This window comes from Mycteria americana, chromosome 9 (genome assembly GCF_035582795.1).
Source record: "Mycteria americana isolate JAX WOST 10 ecotype Jacksonville Zoo and Gardens chromosome 9, USCA_MyAme_1.0, whole genome shotgun sequence".
Lineage (NCBI taxonomy): Eukaryota > Metazoa > Chordata > Aves > Ciconiiformes > Ciconiidae > Mycteria > Mycteria americana.
Window position 1 is genome coordinate 27,536,452 of NC_134373.1, and position 24,287 is coordinate 27,560,738.

A 24,287-nucleotide genomic window follows, 5' to 3' on the forward strand; every position below is an offset into this window, starting at 1 on the left:
TGCTGGACGTCAGGACCATGAAATATTAATAGTCAGTGTGTGTTAAGAGTCCCCCTCTCTGCCTGATCCACAGACAATGTGCATCTGTCTCTGCTTGCAGCCACAGAGCTCAGCTCAAGCTGTGGACACTGCTGCTTTTCGCTTGGGAGCCCTCGGTGCACCCGGCAGCAGGGCAGCTTTGCCACCGGTGTTGAGTCTGGGCTTGGCAGGTGGCCCCAGCTTCCTGACTGTCACCCTGGCATCTTGCATCAGCACTAAAAACCCCTGTGTTATTTTTATTTGGCGCAGTAGTCTCTTTTTTGCCACAAAGCAGAACATGAGCAAAGGGTTGGAGGCAATGTGAGATGACTGGAGGAGGGATGGATAGCAGGGTAGTAGGACAGAAAGGGGAGAGCTACAGTTGCAAGCAGAGAGATCTTCAGTGTCTCTACCAGTAGCCCATCCCCTTTCCCCATCCGTCTTTCACACACACGCACACACACACACAGAGGGAGTTGAGCAGTGGCAGATGGGGAAAGAAAATAGATAAATAAAAGTGTCAGTAGGATGGATTGGTTTGCACTTGGTCTTCTCTCATCTTTCTGCATATGTCTGCTGGTATGTAAAGATCACACAACCAAGGGACTTAGCACTGACCCAGAAAATTTATACCACCGAACATAAAAATGAATCAAAAAGAAAAATGTAGGAAGGGGTGGTCAGGGAACTGAACAAAAGGAGATTAATTTTTTTTCCTGTGTACATCAGGATTTCGTTGGGACAGCAATTTCATGGTAGCACATATTGCCAATGCCACCGCAGGAGCAGCTCTGCCTCAGAGAAAAGAGACCAGGTGGGCAGTTTCCTGTGCTGAGATCCCTCATAGTTTTGATCCTTATGTGCCTAAAATGAGGGCTCCTCAAAGGGCATCGGAGTTGGACAGGGCTGAGCTCAGCAGCAGAGTCCCAACACATGATGGCTTCAGACAGAAGAGACACCATGTGCCTCTGCAAGCTCTCCTGATATCACACACCCAAACCACATCGGGAGGGGCAAGAGGAGAATATATCTCAGGGTACTCTGGGCCAATTTTCCTGTGATTTTCTAAGTTTCCAGTAAGCTGGTGCATCCAGAGGAAACTCTTCCCCTCTGTGTAGTGCCACCATGTAACTGAAAAAGCAGCATCCCAAGGAAGAGATTGTTGGTCTGCCCACTCTGCCTTTTGCCTGGATGACCAGGACTCCAGCCATGGGCTTCATTTAGCATATGTCAGCAGCAGCTCCTCATCATCATAATGTACATAAGCACAGCCATTCCTGCAGTCCTGCCAGCTTGTGATCTTCCTCTGGGTCTCATCAGACCCAGGCCCATTCCCAGAGTTACCATGGGTGCTGCAACACCATGCCCTGCAGGTGGCAAAAGCGGGTCCTGCACTGGCCTAAGCCCACCTTGCCCCAGGCACCCTCCTGTGCAGGGAGCCTGGGCATGGCCACTGTGCTGGGGTAGGGTGCTGGTTGGGAGCAGGAGAAACAATGGCCACCAGCTCCTCCGGTGGGGCCATGGCAAGATTGAATGCCCATCCCTGCTCCTCCAGGGGTAGGTGGGGAGGATCTGGGGCACCATGCTGCCGGCTCTCCTGGCCTCCATGCCCAGCATGGGAGCCTTACCCAGGACCACAGGCAGGTTCAAGGGTGGAATGAAGTTCAAATTTGGCCTGTGTCTTATGTGTGGAAACCTTCCTTTTTAGAACATGCTGGAAACTTTTTTCCTAAGGCACTATCTATCCTCCAGGGCATCCTTTCCTCCTTCTCATTGCTAGTTTCTACACAAATGCAGGATCTTTGGTGCTTAGTCACTCTACCGTTCCTGCTGTTTATTGCCTCCAACGGGTGTAATTCTCTGCTCGGGAGAACTTTGTGAGTTGCCGTGGAGGAGCTGTGGGCTGTTGTCATCCCGTTTCCAGGGGGCAATAAACAGCAGCAGTCAAACTTCCATGGAACAAAGATTGTTTGATTATTCAGTCGTAAAGAGAAGGAAGAAAAACATATATATTGTGTGTGTGCTTATTTGCACATCACACAAGGATGTGCAAATTGGTCTCAGAAGAGAGTCTTGCTATGAGGTAAAATAGGTCCCCACGTAGCACTTTGCTGCTGACTCGAATGAGGGAATTCTCCTGCCTGTGCCTTGGTTTCCCTATGCAAATCAAAGGGCTTGTAGCTTTTCCCACCTAGCTTAAGTGCTTTCAGGGCCAGGAGTTTATTCATGCCCTTACAGGGCAGGTCAGGAAGGCACTGATGTGAGTTTGGGGGCGATGCAGGGAGAGAAGTGTTTCCTGGGGTTAATGGCTTGTGTTTTCCCCCTCTTCTTGAATGAGAGCAAGTGTTTGTCTGGGAGGAAGATCCAGAGAAACCACATTAGTCTTAAGATGGAGAGGGCTGGTATTAGAGCCAGCCCGTCACCACAGTCACCTGCATCTGACCTGGGGGTTAAAAAACCATCACCAGAGAGAGCTAAAGCCTGTTAGGCAGGAAAAGCCCCTTCAACAGCAGGGAATTGTTGCCTACATGCAGACACCGGCTCAGAAGCAAGTTCTTTTGAGGGTTTCCTTTTGGGGGCTGTGAGACTGAATACTTCAATCTAGTGGGACCAAGTCATTAAGAGCTGCATGACCCCAAGGACCAGAGGGGATTTCCAGTTCATCAGCAGCAAGGATTCAGCCCACTGGGAAACCCAGGCAGTCAGCACCTTTGTGGAGGTGTTCGGCACCTGGCAGCATCCATCCCTAAAATGCTCCCCCTGCCATAAAATGTAATTACAAAACCCTTTAACTACATAAACTTCTAAATCAATTAATTATCTTGGCAAGAAAATGTATATGGTTTTGAAATCTCCCTTTAATTAACATAAAGTCCGTTAGGAAGTGGTAGATCTAGGCCATCACTTGGATGTAACAGTCTCTCACTTCATGTGCTCCTGAGGCCCTGGGAGAGTGTGTCAATGCGATGCTCAAGCTCCCTTTCAAATGCTGTGTCTGGGCCACATGCAAGGCCAAGGCCTCCCTTTCAGAACAAGGTTTCCATTCTGATGTACTATTGGGGGACCCTCCTTAGAAGTGCAACGGTCAAAAATCAACTCCTGTTTCCATTGGTGTAAATCCATAAACTTTTCCCACTCACTGCTCTTCCATTTCTCTCTGCTTTCATCGCTGGCAGCACTCCATCTCCAACAGCCCTGCCTTTAAATCCACACTTATCCTCTTATCTCTGTCTTATCTCTTCCTGATGGAGCCCTCAGTTCTTTTATCGATAGACACTGCACTTGTCCATCAACAGACACGGCGCATGTCCTTTGTGCAAAGGTGTAGGGAGGAGTCACCAAGGAGAGTGACACCTGACAGTGAAATCTTCGTGCACTTATTAGCAGCAGTTGCAAGCTTTCCTGTATTTCTGATGTGCATCGGAGCATATTCAGGGCAAGGGAGAGGGGCAACACAGTATCTTAACAGGCTGTGGGTTAGCCCAGTGTTTTGTACCTGACATTTCCACATAGATTTGGAAACCTACTGACTGCTCCTGCTGTGAAAATGATGTGGAGCTGGTGCATGTGGTGGGTGCTTCTTCAGCACAGGGAGAAACTAGGATGTCCTTCTACAATGTTCTTCACTGTGTAACTTTCTCTCATCTCTAGTGTGCCGTCCCTTCTCAAGACCCTCTATATGCAATGAGGGTCACTAAGGAGACACCTAAAATGGTCTTCTTCTCATGTCTGGACCTTGGCCTCTGCCAGCATGGAAACTCATCTACTACTGATGAAACTAAGAAGATTATCTGGCTTGTAAGTGACTTCACTGCCTGCATTGTATTTATGCAGCATGTGTATATTTGCCTGCTGATCCAGAAACAAGCTCCTGTAGCTGCAGAAGTTATCTATGCAGCCTAAGATGTTAAATCCTAAGATACGGATTTGTAAGAATTTGGGGAAACAGTCTCAAATGTTAAGATGTTTATTATACTGAAGCAGAGTTCTAGCTCAAGAGGGATCTCAGCTCAGAACAGGATTCACAGGATTCATCTCCTGGACAGCCTGGCATGGTGTCACCACACATAACCCCTTTGTACCACGAATGGGTCCTCCTGAGGACATTCAGTCTTCCCATACAGAGTTGCTCCTGTTTTCTTAAACTGGGTATGGCACTGTTGTGCCACAATATAATTATGATGGTCCTAAGGGGAATATCCTCAGCGTTACTGTGTCTGATCATGAATCCTGATAGCCAAGCAAATGCCTGATGACATGCTAGACCCTCTCAGTTCACCTTGATTTGGAGAGCACAGCGTCTCTCTCAGGATCAACCCCTAATGGGCTTGTTTAACAACATTGTTTTCTCTCTAAATCCCATGTCAGAGAAGTGAGAGCTAGTTCTAGGACTGTTGCATGTCGCTAATATAACATACATCTGAGAATGCAATTAGAGAGTTGAAATAAATTTGACTTGACTCAGGAGAGTGTGGAGATATCCAAGGGACTGGTGTTTATATACTTTCTTTTTTTTAAAATCTAAATTCCAGATCCTTTTAGGTTTGGGATTTCATGACAATTACTACATTCCTGGATAGTTAAAACCACTCAGCATTTGGCTAAATGCCTTCTGAAGATATCCTGAAATGCACCATCTATTGCAGCTGCTCTATTCAAGTCACAGTTCTGACTAGTCACCCAAGGGGACAAGGAATTCCTTTTGTAGGAGTTAGTGTAGGACTTGTTACCAGGAAAGCTCTATGTTTGGGCTTGTCTAGTCCTGAAGAGAAGTGCTGTGGCTTTGCAAGTTTGAATTTGAAATCCAAATCCTAAAGGAGGAAAGGTGGGGGCTGTCCTCATCAGCAATTGTATCATCTCTTTCACATACTCCTGCACATTGACTGGCCTCAAGACTGCTTGTACAGAAAGCTCAATAAAACAAAGACCAGGATTTCTTCCTAAACCCAAGGAAGAAGATGTGCAGTTGTACTTCTTTGCTTGGGCTCCTGTTGTGGGACATGCCTGATTTTTCAAAAAAACCCAGTTCCTTCTCTTCCATTAGCAGAGAGCAAGCTGCCGTGGAAGTAGAAAAATTTGCTCTGTATCAACTCAGAGGCAGACCATGATCCTTGCAGGAAGAGAGCGAGTGGAAGTTAAGTCCCTGACTGGGGAGAAAGCAATAGCACAGGGACTCCCTGTGTGCAGAGTACCACGCTTTTTGCTCCAGCCCAAGGCAGCAGATGTACCAAGGCACAGCACTCTAGAAATTATTTCTGATCTCCTTTGAGAAGATCATTCCAATCAATACATGGATTATTTCTGGATGCTTGGAGGATGCATAACCCCCACCTGCTGAGCCCGGCTTCCCAGCAGCAGCATCCTTTGCATCAGCACATTTGCAACTGCCCAGAAAGAAAGAAAGACCAAAGAAAATGTGACAGAGCTCCCTCCAGCCCCCGACTGTGTCTGCCCACAAGCTTCGTCAACTGAGTTATGGTAATTACATCACTTGAGATTTATTTAATATCTCCATCCGGGAAAAAGAACCAGGAAGTCTGGCTGTGACAAGCAATCAGAGGGTACTCAGCTGATGAGCAGCTCCCCATCACTGAGAGAGCAGTAGGAACCTTCGATGGATTGGATTTAAGTAATGGTTTGCCAGAGGGATGGGGCCCACGCCACAGCAATCAAAGCTCCTCTGCACCATTAAGGAGCTGTAAGTGGAGCAGGAGGCGCAGTGCAGCTATTGACCGAGTAGGTGGGCATGAAAATGGGTTTAGGTAACTGTTTACTTCCTGAGAGATGGAAAATACAAAGGGATGTTTCTCTGGCAGCTTTCTGGCTCTCTGATCCTGGCTGTCCACATCAGCATTTACATTGTCTGTCTCTCACATACTCGTGCACAATGACCGGTATGCTGTGTTCAAGCTGTTCGGCTGCAGTCCATGCAGAGCTTTCCTGCTTGCATTTGCCCTCTCACTCTCTCTGCCATTTTTTAAATCTCTGACCTAACAACATTTAAAAAAAAAAAGATTTCTGATATGATTTTATATCAGACTGCCACATAGGCAGATCAAGTATCGCTGCAGCTCTAGCCACCCTCTCTTCCTTCTTCCACCCCCTCTGCACTGAGCGATGGCTTGTACAGAAAGGTGAAGAGGAGGCCCATAAACAGCAATACTTTTTTCCTCCTTGTTGAGGTGGTAGCTAAGGGCCAATGGGCCCACACTCTGCTTTAGAAGACCAGAGTTAGAATATCTGCCATGAGACCAACCTGAAGCCTGACACTTGAATCCATCCTGACGCAGAATCTATAACAAACAGGCATGCAGGTCTGCGCTGAGATACCTGGGCATCTCCCCTTTTGATTTCCCAGTCAATAGCTCAGATGTAACCAATCAAGAGGAACCAGTTCTCCACTCTCAGCTGATGGATCCATGTTTTTTTCTTCCTCTTTCTGTACCTGAGGAGGGCAGGGATAGTGTGTGCCAGAGCTGATGCCTCCCAAATGTTTTCTCCCTATGTTAACCTCATGACTATTAGCGGGCTCAAGAGACATAGCATCAAAACTCCCAGGGACAGGCCCTTTGCAAAAGGAGAAGGTGCTGCCTATCATCTGCTGCACGTTGCTTCTCATGGAGCAAAGTTAGGAAGGCTGCATTGGCCTCGTGACAGCCCCCTGCTCTGACTGAGGTCTCACCAAAGTGTCTTGGGCCAGCTCTTTCCAGTGCGAGCATTTTAAGCAAGGCACCTTGATCCATACCAGGGGACCTGAATGCAGCATCCAAATGTGAAAACATTGGCCGCTGTCCCATTTACCAAAAGAGGAATAATAGTACCCACTCACCTCTGGGAAGCATATGGAGCACCTCCGATTTATTATTTGTTTTATTTATTTTGTCACATTTATCAGCCATTCAACTCTCTGGGCACACAGCCCATACATTAAAACCCAGAGTATAATACAAAGATCTCCTCTACCCTGAGCATATCCTTTCTGTAAAACCAGGCATGGGCAGGAGGGAAGGATGAAAGATGCTTTACACAAGCAAAGGATGACAACAATATATTCTTCTCCAATTCTGTTATTGATGGAACCATTCTAAAAATGTTGGCGACATCAAGACAAGAAGATGAGGGCAATAAAAAGCAGGGGGTGGTGGAAAGCCATCCTGGAGCATGGGCACAGAGACTCAGCCTCTAGCCAGCCTGTCTCATGCTCAGGAAGTCCCTAAAATGCTCTTTCCATTATTATTTCTCTAATGACCCCATTAGACACATGTGAAATTCTGAGAAGCCTTAAATATGTTGTAGAGAGCCACAATGGCACATCTGCCCGGCTTTTCTGAGAAATGGCAGGCTGCAGTGATGAATGTTTTAGCTTTAGAGCATCCCGATGTGTAATTTATTTGCTGGAAATTAATTGCATGTGCTGGTTTCATTTTCCTGTAGCGAATAATCAGATTTGCTCCCTTTTTAATTAGGTAACAACATAGATTCCTCTGCTGATCATGGCACAGTGGTTTATGCATGTCACATCTTATTCTAAGGGAGACAATTTCAAATCGGTGTCTAGGGCCCAGCACAACTTTTGACTGACATTAGATTGTCTATCAGCTGTAACTCCTGGGTCACTGTCAATGAAGACCTCATGCACAAGATCAGTTAGAGAACCCAGCCTGGGCGTTGGTGCACGCTATATCCTACTGAAGCAGGAGTTTGAGGAAACCCTATAGATAAACCAAATTAAGGAGCCTGACATTTCAATGGCATTGACATGGTGTTGGACCCAGGCCCAGCTCTATGTCACCAAAAGGTGCGTCCCATCTGGCGGGTGTTCACTGGTCCCTGAGCTGAGACATTGCCCTGACATTAGCCAGATTGCGTAGACTAGAAGCCTTCAGATCATCTCTGTCATTAATACTTTTGGTCCACATCAAACCCAGCACCTTTGTCAGCTGTTCCAGCTGGGATGGCAAAGACAAAGTCCCAGTGGAGAGTTAACTTTCCCCTTGTATTCGGAGGCTGGATGGGGCTGCACAGACACACATAGCAGGGCAGTGTGGAGAAAGCCACCTCTGCTGATGTTTGCAGAGAGAAGCTAATGGCCTCCAGCAGCTGCCACTTAAAATTTTCGAATAGGCTGAAGAGAGTAAAAACTATCAGCTTTGGCTGCCATTGGTTACTTTCAGCAAATCTCTAATTAAGCAATAGTGTTCAGTTGTATTTACCCTTTGTTGGGCTACAAGGAACCCATACTTCTGCTGAAATATATGCTACTGAAAAAACCCAAATCTATCAGTGAGCAAACGCTGCTGGAGTGAAACGAAAAAATATTGATTATCATAGCTATTAAACCATGAAATCCTCTGCAACTAATTAATCTGCTAGGGAAAAGTTTCTTAGTGGGATTTCGGCTTCCTGCTGGGAACCTGTAAAGCAGGCACCATTGCCCGAGAAATCGCCAAACATTCGATCGCTGCCCCCTGCCCCTGAGAGTTCCCTTATTTCATAGGTTCCCGCCACGGCCGGTGGGACGTGAGAACCGGCCTGGAAACACGCCGGAGCGCGGAGGGGCCGCGTTCAGCAGGCTGCGGAGCCTCGCTGCCTTCCGGCTCTTCTGAGGCGGCGGGGCCGCCTCCTACGGGGCCGGCGCTCGGCGGGACCGGCCGCGGGGGGCCCCGGGCCTGCCCGGCGGCGGGGGGCGCCGGGCCGGGGGCGCGCAGCGCAGCGCGGAGCCGCGCGGAGCAGCGCGGAGCCGCCGCGCCCCCGCCCGCGCCCGGCGGAGCTGTCCGCGGCTCGTGGTGCTGAAGCCGCAGCGGCCGCCCAGCCCCTTCCCCCGCCCCGCCTCCCTGCCTCCCCGGCGTGGGCTCTTGCAGGCAGCCGGCAGCCCGGGGCATCAAAGCTTGGGGAGGGCCCCATTTCTCCCTTTGATTCTCCCCCCCACCCCCGCCTTTTTGCTCCCTTTTTTTTTTTTTGCCCTTTTTTTTTTTTTTTGAGCCGGGGGAGGGAGGAGAGCGCGGCCACGTTACACCCCTCCCTTCCTGCAAATCCCCGCTTGCACTGCAAACAATCTGCCTTCCCCATTGCATCCAAGGGAGACAGCAACAGCAACATCATCACGGCAAGCCGGATGGGAGAGCGGAGAGGAGGCTGCTGCTGAGGGAGAAAGGCACACACGCACACACCAGCTGGATGTTGCCAAAGCGGTAGGAGCCGCACGAAAAATAAGCCATGCTGCCCGGTGTGTCTGGCGCATTGTGCTCCATCCGAGCCTTTTAGGAGGAAGAAGAGAATTATCTGCTCCGATTTTTTTTTTTTCCCCTGCCAGCGAGAGTGCGACAGACTTGCGATGGTTGAATGTCAATGCCTGTGAGAGAGAACAACAGTCAGAGGAGGAGGAGGACAGAAGGGGAGGAAAATGAAGGTGGGGACGGTGGTGGAGAGAAAGAAGGAGCCTCGTCCAATGCATCAAAAGGAGGTCCCTGCAATTGCTGATAGAGCCCTGGCCGCCTCGCCATCCACAATGGTCTGTACAAGCTGCCAATGCGTTTGATGACGTTCCTGTTTTGTGAAAGGAGGAAAGGAAACGTGACCATGTAAGATCCACGTTTCCCCGGTCAATTACATGCGAAGAATAGATCCGATTTCGACGGGTTTTTTTGGTCCAGGATGGTAACAGCTTAGGGAATAATACAGCCGCCTTCCCTCGCCAATTTTGCTGCGATTTTTTCGGTGTGGTCCAGACAGCTGCTGGAATAGAGAAGGTCAGAATATATAAATATATAAAAACTATATATGATATATTATATATATATTATATATATAAAAATATATTTATCTCAGTACATCTGGGATTAAGCTCATTGAATGCTAATTATTTCTTTCAGGACTTTTAATATTTACAATGAAATCTTTTAAAGGCAATGGTAAAATCTGAAGCCACCTGGGAGTACAGTGTTGGAAACGTAGGGTGTTTTCCCACAAACAATGTGAAGAGCTTTTTTGTCAAAGAGGCAATTTTGATAATAACAACAGCTACCAATTTTGCATTTTGATAGCCAGACCGGCTGCTATTTTGTCTGGGTGCACACCGGGTCTCGTGTGATCGGGTTTTATTTTTTAATTGAAAAAAAAATCATTAAAAAACAGAAGAAAAAGGAAAATTACTTGAGATGCCAAATACTGTCGAGAGAACCATATTCTCCCTCCTCCCCACACCCACCGGAGACGTGGACCCTTCTTTTTTACAGGCTTAGGAGTTGCGGGAGCCGATCAGGGGCTTTCTGCCGAGCCCGCCCGCGCCCCCGGACCCTCGGGCGTGGGAGATTTATTTCCTCCTCCCGCTGATTTCTAAACAAACTTGTGGAGTGGGGGGTAAGAATCCCCCAGGAGCGCCGAGTCGGGCTTTTTTTGCGGTTTTTTTTTAATTGTCGTCCTCGGCGGATTTCAGCGGGCTGCCGGGGATTCCACCCCCTCGCCCTCCGGCTCTGCTTTTGTCCTTTCCCCGCCGGCCAGCGCAGCCCCCCCCCAGGCACGGAGGCCGCAGCGGAGCCCCCCCGGCCGCGGGGCGCCCGGCTCCTGCCCGTTTCTTTCCCACCCCGTCCCCGCCTGCCCAGGAAAGGCACATGTTAATACCACCCGGCGCGGTCATTTTCTGCTACTGCTGCTGCGGGCTCCTCCGTCCGAGACAGATGTTGCGAAACCAAGGCCTCCTCAAGTGCCGCTGCCGCATGCTCTTCAATGACCTGAAGGTCTTCCTGCTGCGGAGACCCCCCGCGCCGCCGCCGCCCTCCCCGCCGCCGCCGCTCCCCATGCCCGGCGGCGCAGAGGCGGCGGCGGGCGGCCCGGCGGGGGCCGCAGCGCCCGGGGGGCGCGGGCCCGGCTGGCGGGCGGCGGCGGCGGCGGCGGCGGCGACGGCGGGCGGCGGCGGCGGAGCGGGCAGCCCGGCCGCCGAGGAGTGGGGCAGCCCCGCCGGGGAGCCGCCCGCCTCCCTGCCCAGCAGCACCTCCTCGGATGACTTCGGCAAGGGCAAGGCCGAGGACCGCTACTCGCTGGGCAGCAGCGTCGACAGCGGCATCCGCACCCCGCTCTGCAGGATCTGCTTCCAGGGCCCCGAGCAGGTGAGCCCGCGGAGGGCGGTGGGCGCAGGGGCGGGGGGACGGCGAGGGGCCGCGGCGGGAGCGCGGCTCGGCCGATGGCAGCGAGGCTCCGGCCAGCAGGAACTGGGGCCTGCTGCTCGCAGGGGTCTCCCCGCTGCCTGGAACAGGACCCCAAACCCAGAGGGTCTCTGTCCTCTGCCCAGGGCCTGGGCTGCAGGATTTCGCGCCTCGGCGGTGTTTCCCAGGGAGATGTGGGGCGGAGGCCTGCTCCGTCCCTCTCTGCTGCCCAGCAGCCTTGCCCCAGGCACCCATGCCCGGCCGCAGGGCCGTGCAGCTGTGGCATGGTGGGGACTCTCGGACTCCTTCGCGGAGCAGAGCGCATCTCGGCGTGGGGGGCTTTTTGTCACCTCGTGGGTATCCAGTTACGGTGATCCCAGAAGTGATGCAAAGGACGTACTTAATCTGCTGTTTGCTTTTAAAAATACAACTTCGGTCTGTATAAACACGTGGCAGGAGGCAGCCCCACCTCATCAGTGGTTCCCAGGGGACGGCTAGTAGGAGCTCCGCAGGTTTGCCATTGCTCCCATGCTCCCAGTTGCACTAGCAGGAGGAGGAAAACCACTGGTTACAATTGTACCTGCTGAAGCTGCAGCCTTGAGATGCTCCTTGGTACAGACTGAGGTTGGGCCAGTGAAGTTTCCCTCCACCGCACAGGAGAATGAAACAAATGCAATCTCACTAGAGCATAAGGTGCCACCCTGGGGCATTATTCTCCCTATTTAATGGACAATTAAAAGCAGTTCACATATTTTCAGGCTAGCAACTTCTTTACAGTAATATACATGGCAACATTTGTACCTAATGTGGCACAGCTCCAGGCAGCAAGGAAGGTTGCGGACCTCTGCTTGTGGGATCAAGCCCAGATATGCAGATAACCTTTATTCCCCAGGATAGTCCTGCTACCTGTGATAATAAGGGATCCTTGCACGAGAAAAGGTTATGAGGTTCCACTTGGCTGATACCCGTTTCCATTTGAGGCACAGATCCTGGCACGTATGGTGGTACATTGAAATCCTGAGCAAAACAGGTTTTGCTCCACGGCTTCTTTCCCCTTCATGGACCTGTGTGCTCTGCTAAGGAAAGCCAGTGCTCATCTGAGAGTGGCCACGCTCTGGCACACGTCCTGCCGCTCCCAAGGATAATGCCCACGTCTGTAATGCAGTGATTGTGCCTTCCCTTGTGTAGGTCTGAGGATGGTGGTGATGGGGGCAGGGAGGTGGGGAATAGGCTCCCATTCTTCTTTGGGAGAAGCAGGGCCTGCCAGCAAGTCATCCGACTATCCACAGCCCTGCTGGATGTGTCATACCAAGGGTCCCATAGATCAGAGCTTGGTGCTCAATGGACTGTAGCCTTCTCTAATGGTTTATGCAGCTGACTGATAGCTGTGAGACACAATTTTCACCATAGGCTTTTAGACGGGGGTGGGGCAAATAATTCTTTTTTGGAGATGCTGTATGCTTTCCTCACTTGACTGTCTCTTCCCCGTCTTCTAAAAGTTGGAAGCCGTGCAACTCGCTCCCTGGGAATTTGCATTATTCCACATTTCTAGTACTCTTCCCTGGCTTGCCATTCTGCCTGTGTACACGAGATGTAGTGCCTGCAAGATTGGCTTACGTGTCTGAGCAAATAGAGCCTAAGCAGAATTAAAATAGAGGTAACTCGCTTCCTTGGAGAACACTAATGCTCGAAAATAATTGGATGCTAATTTTCACACTGAAAACCATGTAAGTCGCATTGTAAAAGTGAGACTATTTGCTGACCATCTGCCAGCCTACCTGAGTGAGAAGCTGAGCAGACGTGACTGGCATCTAATAGAGTTTCACCAGGATTTTTCTTTTTTGCTTCTCACAGTTTCTGACCAATATAATAAGACACTTACAGCTGGATTCTGCCACTCATCCTTGAGCAGTACCTTATTCTGCAAATAATTTTTTCTTCACCAGCATGGCTTGAGAAGTGTCTGAAACCCTTTGCCCTGCAGCAGCTGGGAAGCACAAGTCATTATGGAGGCCCAAATCGTGGGTTTTGAAAGCATGGCCAGATCCTGACACAGCTTCCTAGAAGTACGGTTCAGAATAACCGAGAACTGAATCAGTGCAGCTGATGTCAAGACCTGCAGTTTGGTTTATTTGGCCCTTAGGTCAATAAAACTCCAACAGGGCTAAATCCCGAATTCCTTCTTCATTTTTATTATGGTGTTTATTACTGGTTTAGCCTTTATTTCCCATTCATTTTCCAACACAACAGCTGAGCGAGGACCCTTCATGTTTCGGCCCCTCAAAACTATAATAAAGTCATAGATGCACATTATTCTATACCACCCCTGCCAAGACCATCATGAAAATTTATCCACTTGGAAACAAAATATAATTGCTAGTTCTTTACTGTGCAGATTAATAACAATGACAGATATAAACAGTGTTTTATTTACCTGTCAAAAACATCTGAAACTGCTGCAGCTGTGGGCAAATTTGCAGGGCTGCATCACAGTACCGGGAACAAAAGCCTTCATTATAAATTGACTGTTAGGCGCTCTAAGCTTATTTACCCACATAAAATGACAGCAAGTCTCCAAAAGATATTTTAATCCTGTTTTGATTTTTAAAAAAATACAACAGCCAAAAAGGTTTTTTTACTAATCTGGCTTTGCAAGTAGGTTTTATGTAATATCTAATGCAAAACACAATTGGTAGGGATTTTCACTTTAAATTTATGATTGCCCAACACACATGATACTTCAGGCTACCAAATTGCTTATATCTTAGCTCCTCGTGTTTGTTTGTGGATCTTATGGGTAAGCTGATTCTTTCATTTAAAAATGTGCTGAGGACCGTAGGAAGGAGTAAAGCTCATTATTGTAAACCTGTTCCGATCCTTGCATGTTACTTGAGAGAAACCAGTGATGCAGATGAGAAAGAGTGGATCTGATGGCCAGGTAATCACAGCATCAGGGCTCCCGTTTTGAGGGCGTGACGAGCAAGCTCTGCTCAGGTCAGGCAGTTGAAAGAGGCAACTTTATTGAAAATGAGGGCTTATCATTGTGAAAGCTGATGGGCTGGACTCTGAGCTTGGTAATGGCATTGCCTTTCGGGGGCTTGCTCGGCATTTTCAAAGGTTTCACTGAGTGAGCGTCCTGCACCATTGTGTCAGCTAATTCTGAGACTCTGAGTTGAACGGCAAAGCTCTGGGGAGAAAGTGAGAAAGAAAGGTGATGGACTATTTTCTTCTGTTTTGGTTAATGCTCAGTGTTTGCAGAATTTTGTCTGCTTTTCTGGATCTCTGACAATGCTCTGCAAGAGAAAGAAACTAAGACGAGCTCCGCTCTCACAAATGTTTCACAGTGCTTGGTATGGATCCAAGTTGAAAGCAAGTCGTGGAGAGTAGCAGGAAAAGACATGGGTGAAAAGTCTCTTCGCATCAGTGGATAAACTGTTTGCCCATGTCACAAGGAGTTAGCAGTACGGCGAGGTTTAGGAGCTCGGAGCTGGTGCTAGCTGTGCTGAAAATAAATAGAAAAGTGTTCTTAAATGAAACTGAGATCATTTGGAAATCAGTGTGTCTCAAGGATTGCTTGTTAGATTGTCAGTTAGAGCATCTGTACGTCTTTTCTTACCTGTCAGTTTCCGTCTGCATTTCTCTATTTCTCTGTTCTGGGGGAAAATGCTGTAAAGATGGAGATTTGAAAAGTCAGTACAGATAGGATTGGTTGGCTAAGGAGGATCAGAGAGAAAAGACTGTGGACTCTTTTGCCTGCAGGCTTCTAGCTTGGACTCAGCTCGGTATTCAATAGAAATGTTTGAAAATAGACTATTCTTCCAACCAAAGTCCCCTCCGGACTTGAGGGACACCAACTCATTAATATGAGAACATGAAAACCTTCAAGGAAACTGGAAGGGAAGACAACTTATAATGGATATTAGAACCTGCATTTCCATGTGATATGTCATTAGGCTGTGGAGCTCCTTGCTGCAGGATGTTAGCAGGACAAAGATCTTGACTAAGTTTAATAAAAGATTGTAAAGCCATGTGGTTATTAAGGATATCTAGAGTCATCGCAATTAACGATAACACTTCTGACAGTAAAATTCATGCTTCAGGTCTGAAGCCAATCTAGAGATCAGAGTAACACTGAAGAAGAGCAGAGTCCTGGGGCTGGTCTCTAGCCCCACAGCTCACCAGCCCCTTGTGCATGGCCAGTGAGATCTGCCTCTCCAGGTGCATGTCTGGATTTCATGCACGTGTAATGTAATGTCTTCAGCATGTAGGCACCTGCCATGCTCAGGACCCCTCTAGAGCTAAGGTGACCCTAAATTACTCAGTCTGGCTTAACACGCCATTCTTGGGGGCCCTATGTAGGACCAGTGAATGGTTAGTGCCATCGAATGGCTGGTCATTAGCATGCATTGCTTGCAATAACTAGTGAGAATCTCAACCCTGTTCCTGTTACAAATACAGGCACAAGCAAAAGCCATCATTAGCTTCCTGCCTGGTAGTGTCTGCAGAGAAGGCACAAACTAAGCCAGGAAATATTGCCACTCTACAGACTGGTCTCTCAGCAGCACAGAGGAGTGGAGGAAGTCTCTGGGATGCTTGATTTCTGATTTACAACGTTGAAAGAACAAGGAGAATCAGGTACCTCTTTTCTGGAGTGAGACAAAGAGGAGAAGAAGTAGCCTGTGGCAGAATTCAGGGCACGAGCGTGATAATGAAGGAGTGGAAGAAGAAACAACTGTGCAACCAGCATCACAAGCATGTCCAAAGCCAGGGAAACTCAGGAAGGGGGATGCTGGTGTTTGGTGGGGTCTATCCAAACTGGCTAGGCCATCAGGACCCTGTTTTCAAATGTGTTGAATCACCTGATGATCGTGCAGGCTTCCCATCCATGTCCTTTTCACAGGTGTGTTCCCACAGGATTAATTTACTTGGTGTTAGAAGGAGAATCATTTATTGGAAAACAGCAAGTCCTGCTAAAACTGAAGACTAAGAGATGCTGGGATGCAGCCCTTTAGTTTTTAATCTGTATATTGTAATTTATGACAGAAAGGAAGGGGAGATGCTTCCTGTGACATTCAGTCCACCTCTCTGCCTTCCCATCTTTGTATCTTAACACCTCTATAGCTACCTCTCCTGTTTCATCTGTCCCAGGATCAAATCTATACTGTGCAGACAGAACGTTTTTGGCTTTGGCAAAAGCTTTGCTTGAGCCATCAACTGAATGGAGCCCAGGATGTAATCTATTTTAGATTTAGGCTCTGTTGCCACAGAGTTGATTGGCAAAGCTCCCATTAACTTCAACAGCAAAAGGGTAGGCATCCAGTAGCAGGGACTTGACCCCTGTATTTCAATAATGTTGTGCACACAGTGGGATTTCTATAAATAATAGCGAAGGCCACTAATCCCATTGGCTTTTAATTGCTCCAGGAGACAGGGTTTTCACCTTTTGTGCCTGCTGAAACTCTGGTGCCTGACCCATTTATTTCAGTGCCGCTAGCTAGCCTGAGGAGCAGTTTTTCTTTTCTTTCACTTTTCCCCATATAAAAGGCTTCATGAAGGAACTTGTCTGTGTTTGTGTCACTGTTTCTTAAATATACATTTCAGGCCATGATTAACAGTGGCTGATGTCAGTTAGTGACAGAACAAGCAATGCAAAAGCATGTAGCTCTATTGTTTGCATCTGTAGAGTCACTGTTATTTCCACAAAGGCAACACTTGCTCCTGGAAGGGCTCTGTTCGTACAAAACTGAATTGCATTCAGGCTGTCTTTCAAGCAAAAATTCATTCCCAGTGAGGGCCTCCTCTGTGGCAGCCTTTTACTGACATTGGTATTTTTCCATTCAAGGTTCGCCCAGTCCAGAAGTCAGAAATATGGTTGTGCCAAAAATCTGTGATGCTGTGTGTCTGCTGGACATGTTTTCATCACTTCTAGACCTGGACTAAGATAATAAGATAGACTATAATCGTTATTGGTCCATATCTGTGGCCACCCCATCCCTTTTATTAGCTGATTGTGAAAGGAATAAAGCCATGTGATGGTGTTAGCTCTTAGAGTTTATGCTCATCAGCCCTCCTCTAAACCTATTGGCCAATTTCAACCAGATTTGGCAGAGAGTGGAGATCTGAAAGGCATTAAATTCCTGCAAGTTTCATGAAAACTAGCTGGATGAAGAAGAGGAAACCTAGAAACGTCCTGTTGTGGGACATATTACAGTATTGGCTGGACTACACACAGTAGAGTCCATGCAGGACAGAGCTTCAGCTGGAGCAAAAGCTTTAACAGGAACGTGTATCCTGTTAGACATAAAAAAACCCCCAACATGATATGGTTTCCATGGGAAACCAGACTCAAATAATACTCACAGAATAGCTTGTTAACTTTTTATCTTTCTCCTTTTCCTTTGTTAATCACGGTTACTTGCCTAAAATGAATTGCTTGATGCTGACGACTTTCTTAGCTTCCCCCATCTTTTCACAACCAACCTTTTATCCTTTTCTGATTTATCACTGGTTACAGTAGAACAGATTACATTGTTGGCAGTGGAGAGTGATGCACGATGGCTTTCTTCTGGTGAGGAAAAAAACAGCAAGACCTGGAAACCTGTGTAGATAATAAATGGGCTGTCCACATGCCCCTCTGTGAAAAGTGATGAGATAAGGCAAAATGTTGGTCATCAGACTGGTTCCAGTGACAGGGCCCAGATCCTGAAATCCTCTTTTCTTCTGTCGTGTCATTTCTTCTTTACACTCTTTGGTGGTTTTCTCTCACCTCCTCTTCCTTTTCTTCTTGGCCAAAGTCAATTGACACATCAGACGTTGGTCCCACCCATCCTATCTGGCTCTAGCCCGCACAAGTTCTCCTATGGCCTACATACCATCTTATCCAAGCACCCTCTGTTTGCAGCTTGAACACTGGTGGCATCACTCACAACAGTCACACAAGTTTAACCTGCTTCCCTGGGTGGGAGTGAGGGAAGGGATGGTACAGAATGTGAGAATAATAAGAAAAAATATGTTTTACATGTTGTTTTATTCTTTCCTACATCTGGTGCCTTGTGTTTGTTGGAGAAACCAGGCTGTGCTTGGGGAAGACTGTGTAAACTCTATGGAGGATGGGGTAGTTCAATCTCGAATGGATTCCTGAGAAAGTTTTGTCTCCTCTGGAGAAGAACTTTGTAGGGAACTTCCACAACGGTTGGAGAATAGGAGTGTCAGCCATACTTTTTACCATGGAGTCACAGACATTTTAGACTGGCAGGTCCACATACAAAACAACTTTGCAGAATAGGAGAGAGAAAGTGAACTTGATATTCCACCGGTTTGGGGGGCCAAAACCTGCTACTGTCTTTGTGGTGTCCCATTGAGCCATGTCGCTCCTAGCAGAAATTCACCAAGGGTTGATTGATTGACAATGTGTTTACATTTAAGGTAAGGCCATGAGGTCACCTTCTCCATGAAAAAAGTATGTGTCATTAGCTAAGAGATCCACTTAAGAAGGACCTTTAAAGTTTGTAGTGCATTGAGCATTTGGAGGTGTTTGCCCTCACTGGATGCAGACAGTCCCATAGCTGCAGCCTCTGTGAAGTCGTTCCCTGTGACTACCATCGTAACCTCTGGTACTATGTGGGTTTAGCTTCTGTTACTTAATCCATGCACTGGTCATGCCCAAGCACTGGGCAACGTCCAGGTCTCAAGAGATCAATTAGTCCACTCATCCAAAATCCTGACAGAAGCTGATCTAACCAGTTCTTAAGGGTGATCATGGTTGGAGACTCCATCTTCCCTGCTGCAGCCCATTTCTTCTGGCCCTGGCCATTAGGAGGAGAGCATATTATTTTTACCATTTCCTTTTTTCCAAGCGGTAAGTAATTTAAGGTATTATCCAGTAGTTGCATGTAAATATAGCGAAAATTCATCCTTTGAGGACTTTACAAGTTCAAGTGACAATGGAAGCCATGACACTCCCTGTTCTTCTCTAGGCCAAACAATCCCAATTCTACCTTTGCTCTTATGACATGTTTTCTAGACCTCTGATCATCCTTGGTGTTATCCTCTGGACTCTCACCAAATGGTCCATATTTTGCTTCAAATGCACTGTCTAAAGTTGGAAGCAATACTCCAGCTGAGTCCTTGTCAGTGCTGAGCAGTGCAGAAAGGTTCTGAATCCTGTTTAACAGACAACAGACACCATCCATTCCAGGGTGATGTTTGCCCTCTTTATTTAGTTAGTTAGTTAGTTATGGAACAGCAGAAGATTATTGATTATTACTCCACTCATGATCCCATATCATCTTCGTGCCCTTCAGAACTGCTTCCTGGCCAGTCCTCCTCCATCCTGGCTCTGTGCAGTTGGCATTACTGCCTTGGTGGAGGAGCTGTACTTGGCCCTACTGAATTGCATCCTTTTTTCCCCAGTCCTCTCCTCTGCAGTAGCAGCCTCTTCCAGGGCAGCCTGCAGATGCAGTAAGCATTAACTTTATTGAATCTTCCATGTCATTAATGACTTGAGCTCTTCTGCCTCGACTCTGAGGACAGTTGGGAGAAAAGGTTGGAGGAGCAGCTGTGCTTTTCTTTAAGGATCCCTTGGCTGCCAGAGATGAGACTTATGGCTCGGGCCAGTCCTGTCACTGCTCACTCACAGCCATGTGGAGGAGGAGAGAACGGATCCTCCTTATTTCAGTTCAGGTGTCTGCTCTCTGCCCCCAATAAAAGCCACTCTCAGCAAGGCTGAATATGACCTTTACTGACAGATGCAGGCCTCCAGCCAGTCCTGCCTGAAATGTTGCCCCCACCACCCATTTCTCTCCTGCTTCTCCAGTCACTTTATTGTTGATGGGGTGGCTCACATTTCCTCCACAATCACCTAATGGGGTCCCACAAAGTTCCTTTCTCCTTGTGTTTTCCATCTTTCTCCAGCTTGTCCACTTCCTCCATTATGTCAGCCCTTAAGGCTGGTTTTGCAGGCTTGATTTCCTTCAGTCCAGCCCCAGATCGCCTTCTGTCTCCCAGACATCTGTTATTGAATGCTCTGGCATCAGCTCAGATTTCTTGTATCCAGCAGTTTCCTCGATGTCCATCTTTTTTCAGCCTTCCTCTTGTGCTAGCACTGCCACTCGGGCATTAATCCTACCCTCAACCTGAGCTTCTTTCCTCTTACTTCCCAATTGTGTATTGATGTTGTGCCCAGATCTTCGTTTGCTTTCTTTCGGGTTGCACAGACACTTGCTCAGCTCCTCATTTCTTTCCTTCATTTCTGTGACCCCTTCTTCTCCACCTTCTCAGTACAGCCATTGCCCTGCTTCAGTTAAGTCAAAACCAAGATGTGAAGATCATTTTCTTTGACTGGTATTTTGATGGAAGAAGTGCTTCCCCTGACTCCCCTCCCATCACTGTTCCCTGTCTCTACCCAGGTAGATCCTGTCCAGTTTTTTACTCCAGTTCCCAGTCTTTGGGAAAGCCAGGAAAGCCCTGTGGGTGCATCTGATGAAGACATAACATATGGCATTGGCACGCAGGAATCCTGCTGACACTTCACCCGCATCACATCAGTACCTACCCTGGCAGTGAACTAAAGCTTAAGGGATGGTTTGCACTTTCTGCAAGTACAGGGCCATGGGATAAACGTGCCCCTCCAGATACCCCAGCACTTTTAGTTGTGTCAGGTCTTCTTCTCAGCCTGTCTGATACCCTGCATGACCTTGCCCTGTCTGATGAATGAAGCACTTTCCCTCTCCTTTTCTCCTTGTTAAGCACACTAGGACCTGTCAGGATTAAAGGTGCTGGAGAAGTACAAGCAGATTATTATCCCATCCCAAGTGATATTAAAAGAACATTAAGATGGATCAGATGAGCATTCAAGAAAAGTAGGTAATAATAAAATATTATATCAGAGAGAAATAGCAGTTAAGTAATTAAAGAGAGGGTTTGCACAAGAGACAGAAGTAAAGTTATGGGTGCTTCTGGCCTCTAGACCATTCTTTATTTTAATACTGTGGTAACCTTTAGAGGATGTCAGTATGCCAAGCATTGCACCAAGAAGTGAAGCAAAGGCTTTTCTTGCCCTAAAGAGTTCACATTTTAGGACATAAAAACCAACATTTCCTTAACGTTGAAGAGAGGTGAATTCTTACAAGATTTAGGGCCAGAGGGGGTTATTGGGCTAGTCTAGTCTGAACCTCTCTATAATAGCAGTGAAATAAGTTCCCTCAATGAAATTCGTGCTTGAAGGTTAATAGCTGTGCAAGGACCGGAGAAGAAATATCCCATCTTGATTTTAAAATCTCCAACAATGGGAAATTGCTGCAGTGTCCAAGGAGAAAATCTGGGGAAACAGGGAGCTGAAACTGTCTTTGCATATGAACTTTTGTCTTTTCTGTCACAGAAAGGACCGTGTACTGTGTGCATCCTTAGAAACCAGCTCAGAAACGCTTGGGCTGGCTGGCAGAGGAGACTTCCCCCATGGAAAAAAGTTCTGCATTTGAAGACAGTTTTATTCCACATCAGATTAAAGGCAAGAAACTTTCAGTCTGGGAAAACATGTATGGGATTCAGCTAGTTAGCAAAAACCAGTTCACAGCCTCCTCTGACATATGAAAGCAGAAGTGCTGTCACCTACATTTAACCCACGTTTGGAAAATTTTCTTCATAGGCAGGATGGCTACATAATTTCTAAGAAAAACATTTCTACAGCCCCCATAGCCTACAGTGAGGACTCCTACTGAAAATCCAGCTTGCTAAGCTGCCATGACCTGTCCCAGCTGCCGTTGGCTTTCTCTTTCCCAGTCCTCATGGATTTATTTCTTGCACTTCTTGCAGACATGCGAAAATGTGCACGAGAGCTCCTGGCCTTCCCATCCTGCAGCTATTCAAGAGATTTCTTCTCTTACCTTTTTCTTGGTGTTTCCAGACAAGAGCTTCATATCTTTGGAGGTGTGCTCAGGCATATGATGCAAATGACAGGGGAAGGTGGCAATTCTGAGTGTTATATCTCAGGTCAAACAAACTCACACAACCCCAGAATAATTTAGGATGCAGGGATCTCTGGAGGACACCTTGTCCAACCCTCTACTCAAGCAGAGCCAACTAGATCAGGTTGCTGTGGGCCTTGTCCAGCTGAGAGCTGGGTATCTCCAAGGATGGTTATTCCACCCACTTCTCTATATCCCTGGTCCAATATTTGAGAGCCCTCATGGTGAAATTTTTTTTTTTCTGATTTCTAGTCAGAATTTCTTGTGTTCTAAATTGTGTCTATTGCCTCTTGTCTTATAACCATGCACCTTCGAGAAGAGTCTGAGTCTCATAGAATCGTTTAGGCTGGAAAAGACCTGTAAGATCATCAAGTCCAACCGTTAACCTAGCACCGCCAAGTCCACCACTAAACCATGGACCTAAGCACCACATCTACACATCTTTTCAATACCTCCAGGGGTGGGGACTCAACCACTTCCCTGGGCAGCCTGTTCCAATGCTTGACAACCCCTTCGGTGAAGAAATGGTTCCTCATATCCAATCTAAACCTCTCCTGGCACAACTTGAGGCTGTTCCCTCTTGTCCTATCGCTTGTTACTTGGGAGAAGAGACCAACCCCCACCTCTCTACAACCTCCTTTCAGGTAGTTGTAGAGAGCAATAAGGTCTCCTCTCAGCCTCCTTTTCTCCAGGCTAAACAACCCCAGTTCCCTCAGCCGCTCCTCATCAGACTTGTGCTCCAGACCCTTCACCAGCTTCGTTGCCCTTCTCTGGACACGCTCCAGCCCCTCAATGTCTCTCTTGGAGTGAGGGGCCCAAAACTGAACACAGCATTCGAGGTGCGGCCTCACCAGTGCCGAGTACAGGGGCACGATCACTTCCCTACTCCTGCTGGCCACACTATTTCTGATACAAGCCAGGATGCTATTGGCCTTCTTGGCCACCTGGGCACACTGCTGGCTCATATTCAGTCAGCTGTCAACCAACACCCCCAGGTCCTTTTCCGCCGGGCAGCTTTCCAGCCACTCTTCCCCAAGCCTGTAGCGTTGCATGGGGTTGTTGTGGCCCAAGTGCAGGACCTGGCACTTGGCCTTGTTGAACTTCATCCAACTGGCCCCAGCCCATCGATCCAGCCTGTCCAGGTCCCTCTGTAGAGCCTGCCTACCCTCCAGCAGATCAACACTCCCACACAACTTGGTGTCATCTGCAAACTTACTGAGGGCGCACTTGATCCCTTCATCCAGATCATTGATAAAGATATTAAACAGAACTGGCCCCAACACAGAGCCCTGGGGAACACCACGTGTGACCAGCCACCAACTGGAGTAAACTCCATTCACCACCACTCTTTGGGCCCGGCCGTCCAGCCAGTTCTTTACCCAGCGAAGAGTACACCCGTCCAAGCCATGAGCAGCCAGTTTCTCCAGGAGAATGCTGTGGGAAACAGTGTCAAAGGCTTTACTGAAGTCTAGATAGACAACATCCACAGCCTTTCCCTCATCCACTAAGCAGGTCACCTTGTCATAGAAGGAGATCAGGTTAGTCAAGCAGGACCTGCTTGACTAACCTGCCTTTCTTAAACCCATGCTGACTGGGCCTGATCACCTGGTTGTGCTCTCTTTGCTGTACCTTTCCATGAGGTGGCTGAAGACAGCAATAAGATCTCCCCTTAGCCTTTAAAGTGATTTTAGGAGGAGCTGTACAAAAGATAGGATTAAATGTCTGCTGTAGCTCCCTAGGGTGGATTTGGACAGGGGCTGAGATTTTTGTAATGGTAGTCAGATAAATACCAAGGGAAAATAGCCGCCTAGCCACAGATTGAAGAATGAGAACAAACATTGCTAATAATAGCAAAGGCTCAGATATTTCTGTTTGTCATAGCTGAGACACTTCTTGATCCAATAATCACTAAATCTCCAAGAGGCGATACTATTTCAAATCTGAGTCCTATATAGAAATACTGGTTGTAGAAAAGCTTGATGAAGCAAGAACTATCTCTGTTTAAATTGAACAGAAGGATAAGCGAAAAGAGATCTGTAACTAAGGTTTTCAACTTTGCAAAAGCAGATTTTGAAAAATTAGGAATCTTTAAAAATACACAATATAGCAGAAATTTATTATACGTTGTCTAATGACTACCAAAACAGCCATTAGTCTCTTTATA

General features: G+C 47.6%; 1 protein-coding gene across 3 annotated transcripts in view; it reads left to right on the top strand.

Moving 5' to 3' along the window:
* The first annotated feature begins 8,874 nt into the window (after positions 1 to 8,874).
* MARCHF4 (membrane associated ring-CH-type finger 4) overlaps positions 8,875 to 24,287 on the top strand; it is a 108,967-nt gene continuing 93,554 nt past the window's right edge. Inside the window, exons 1-2 of one of the 3 annotated variants that reach the window (XM_075511599.1) lie at positions 8,875 to 9,767; positions 9,891 to 11,123. In XM_075511599.1, the coding sequence (XP_075367714.1) occupies positions 10,629 to 11,123 (495 nt within the window). In that variant the 5' untranslated portion in view covers positions 8,875 to 9,767; positions 9,891 to 10,628. Of the gene's footprint in view, positions 11,124 to 24,287 lie in introns of all 3 variants that reach the window. The other 2 variants (XM_075511600.1, XM_075511601.1) reach the window with 2 other exon arrangements.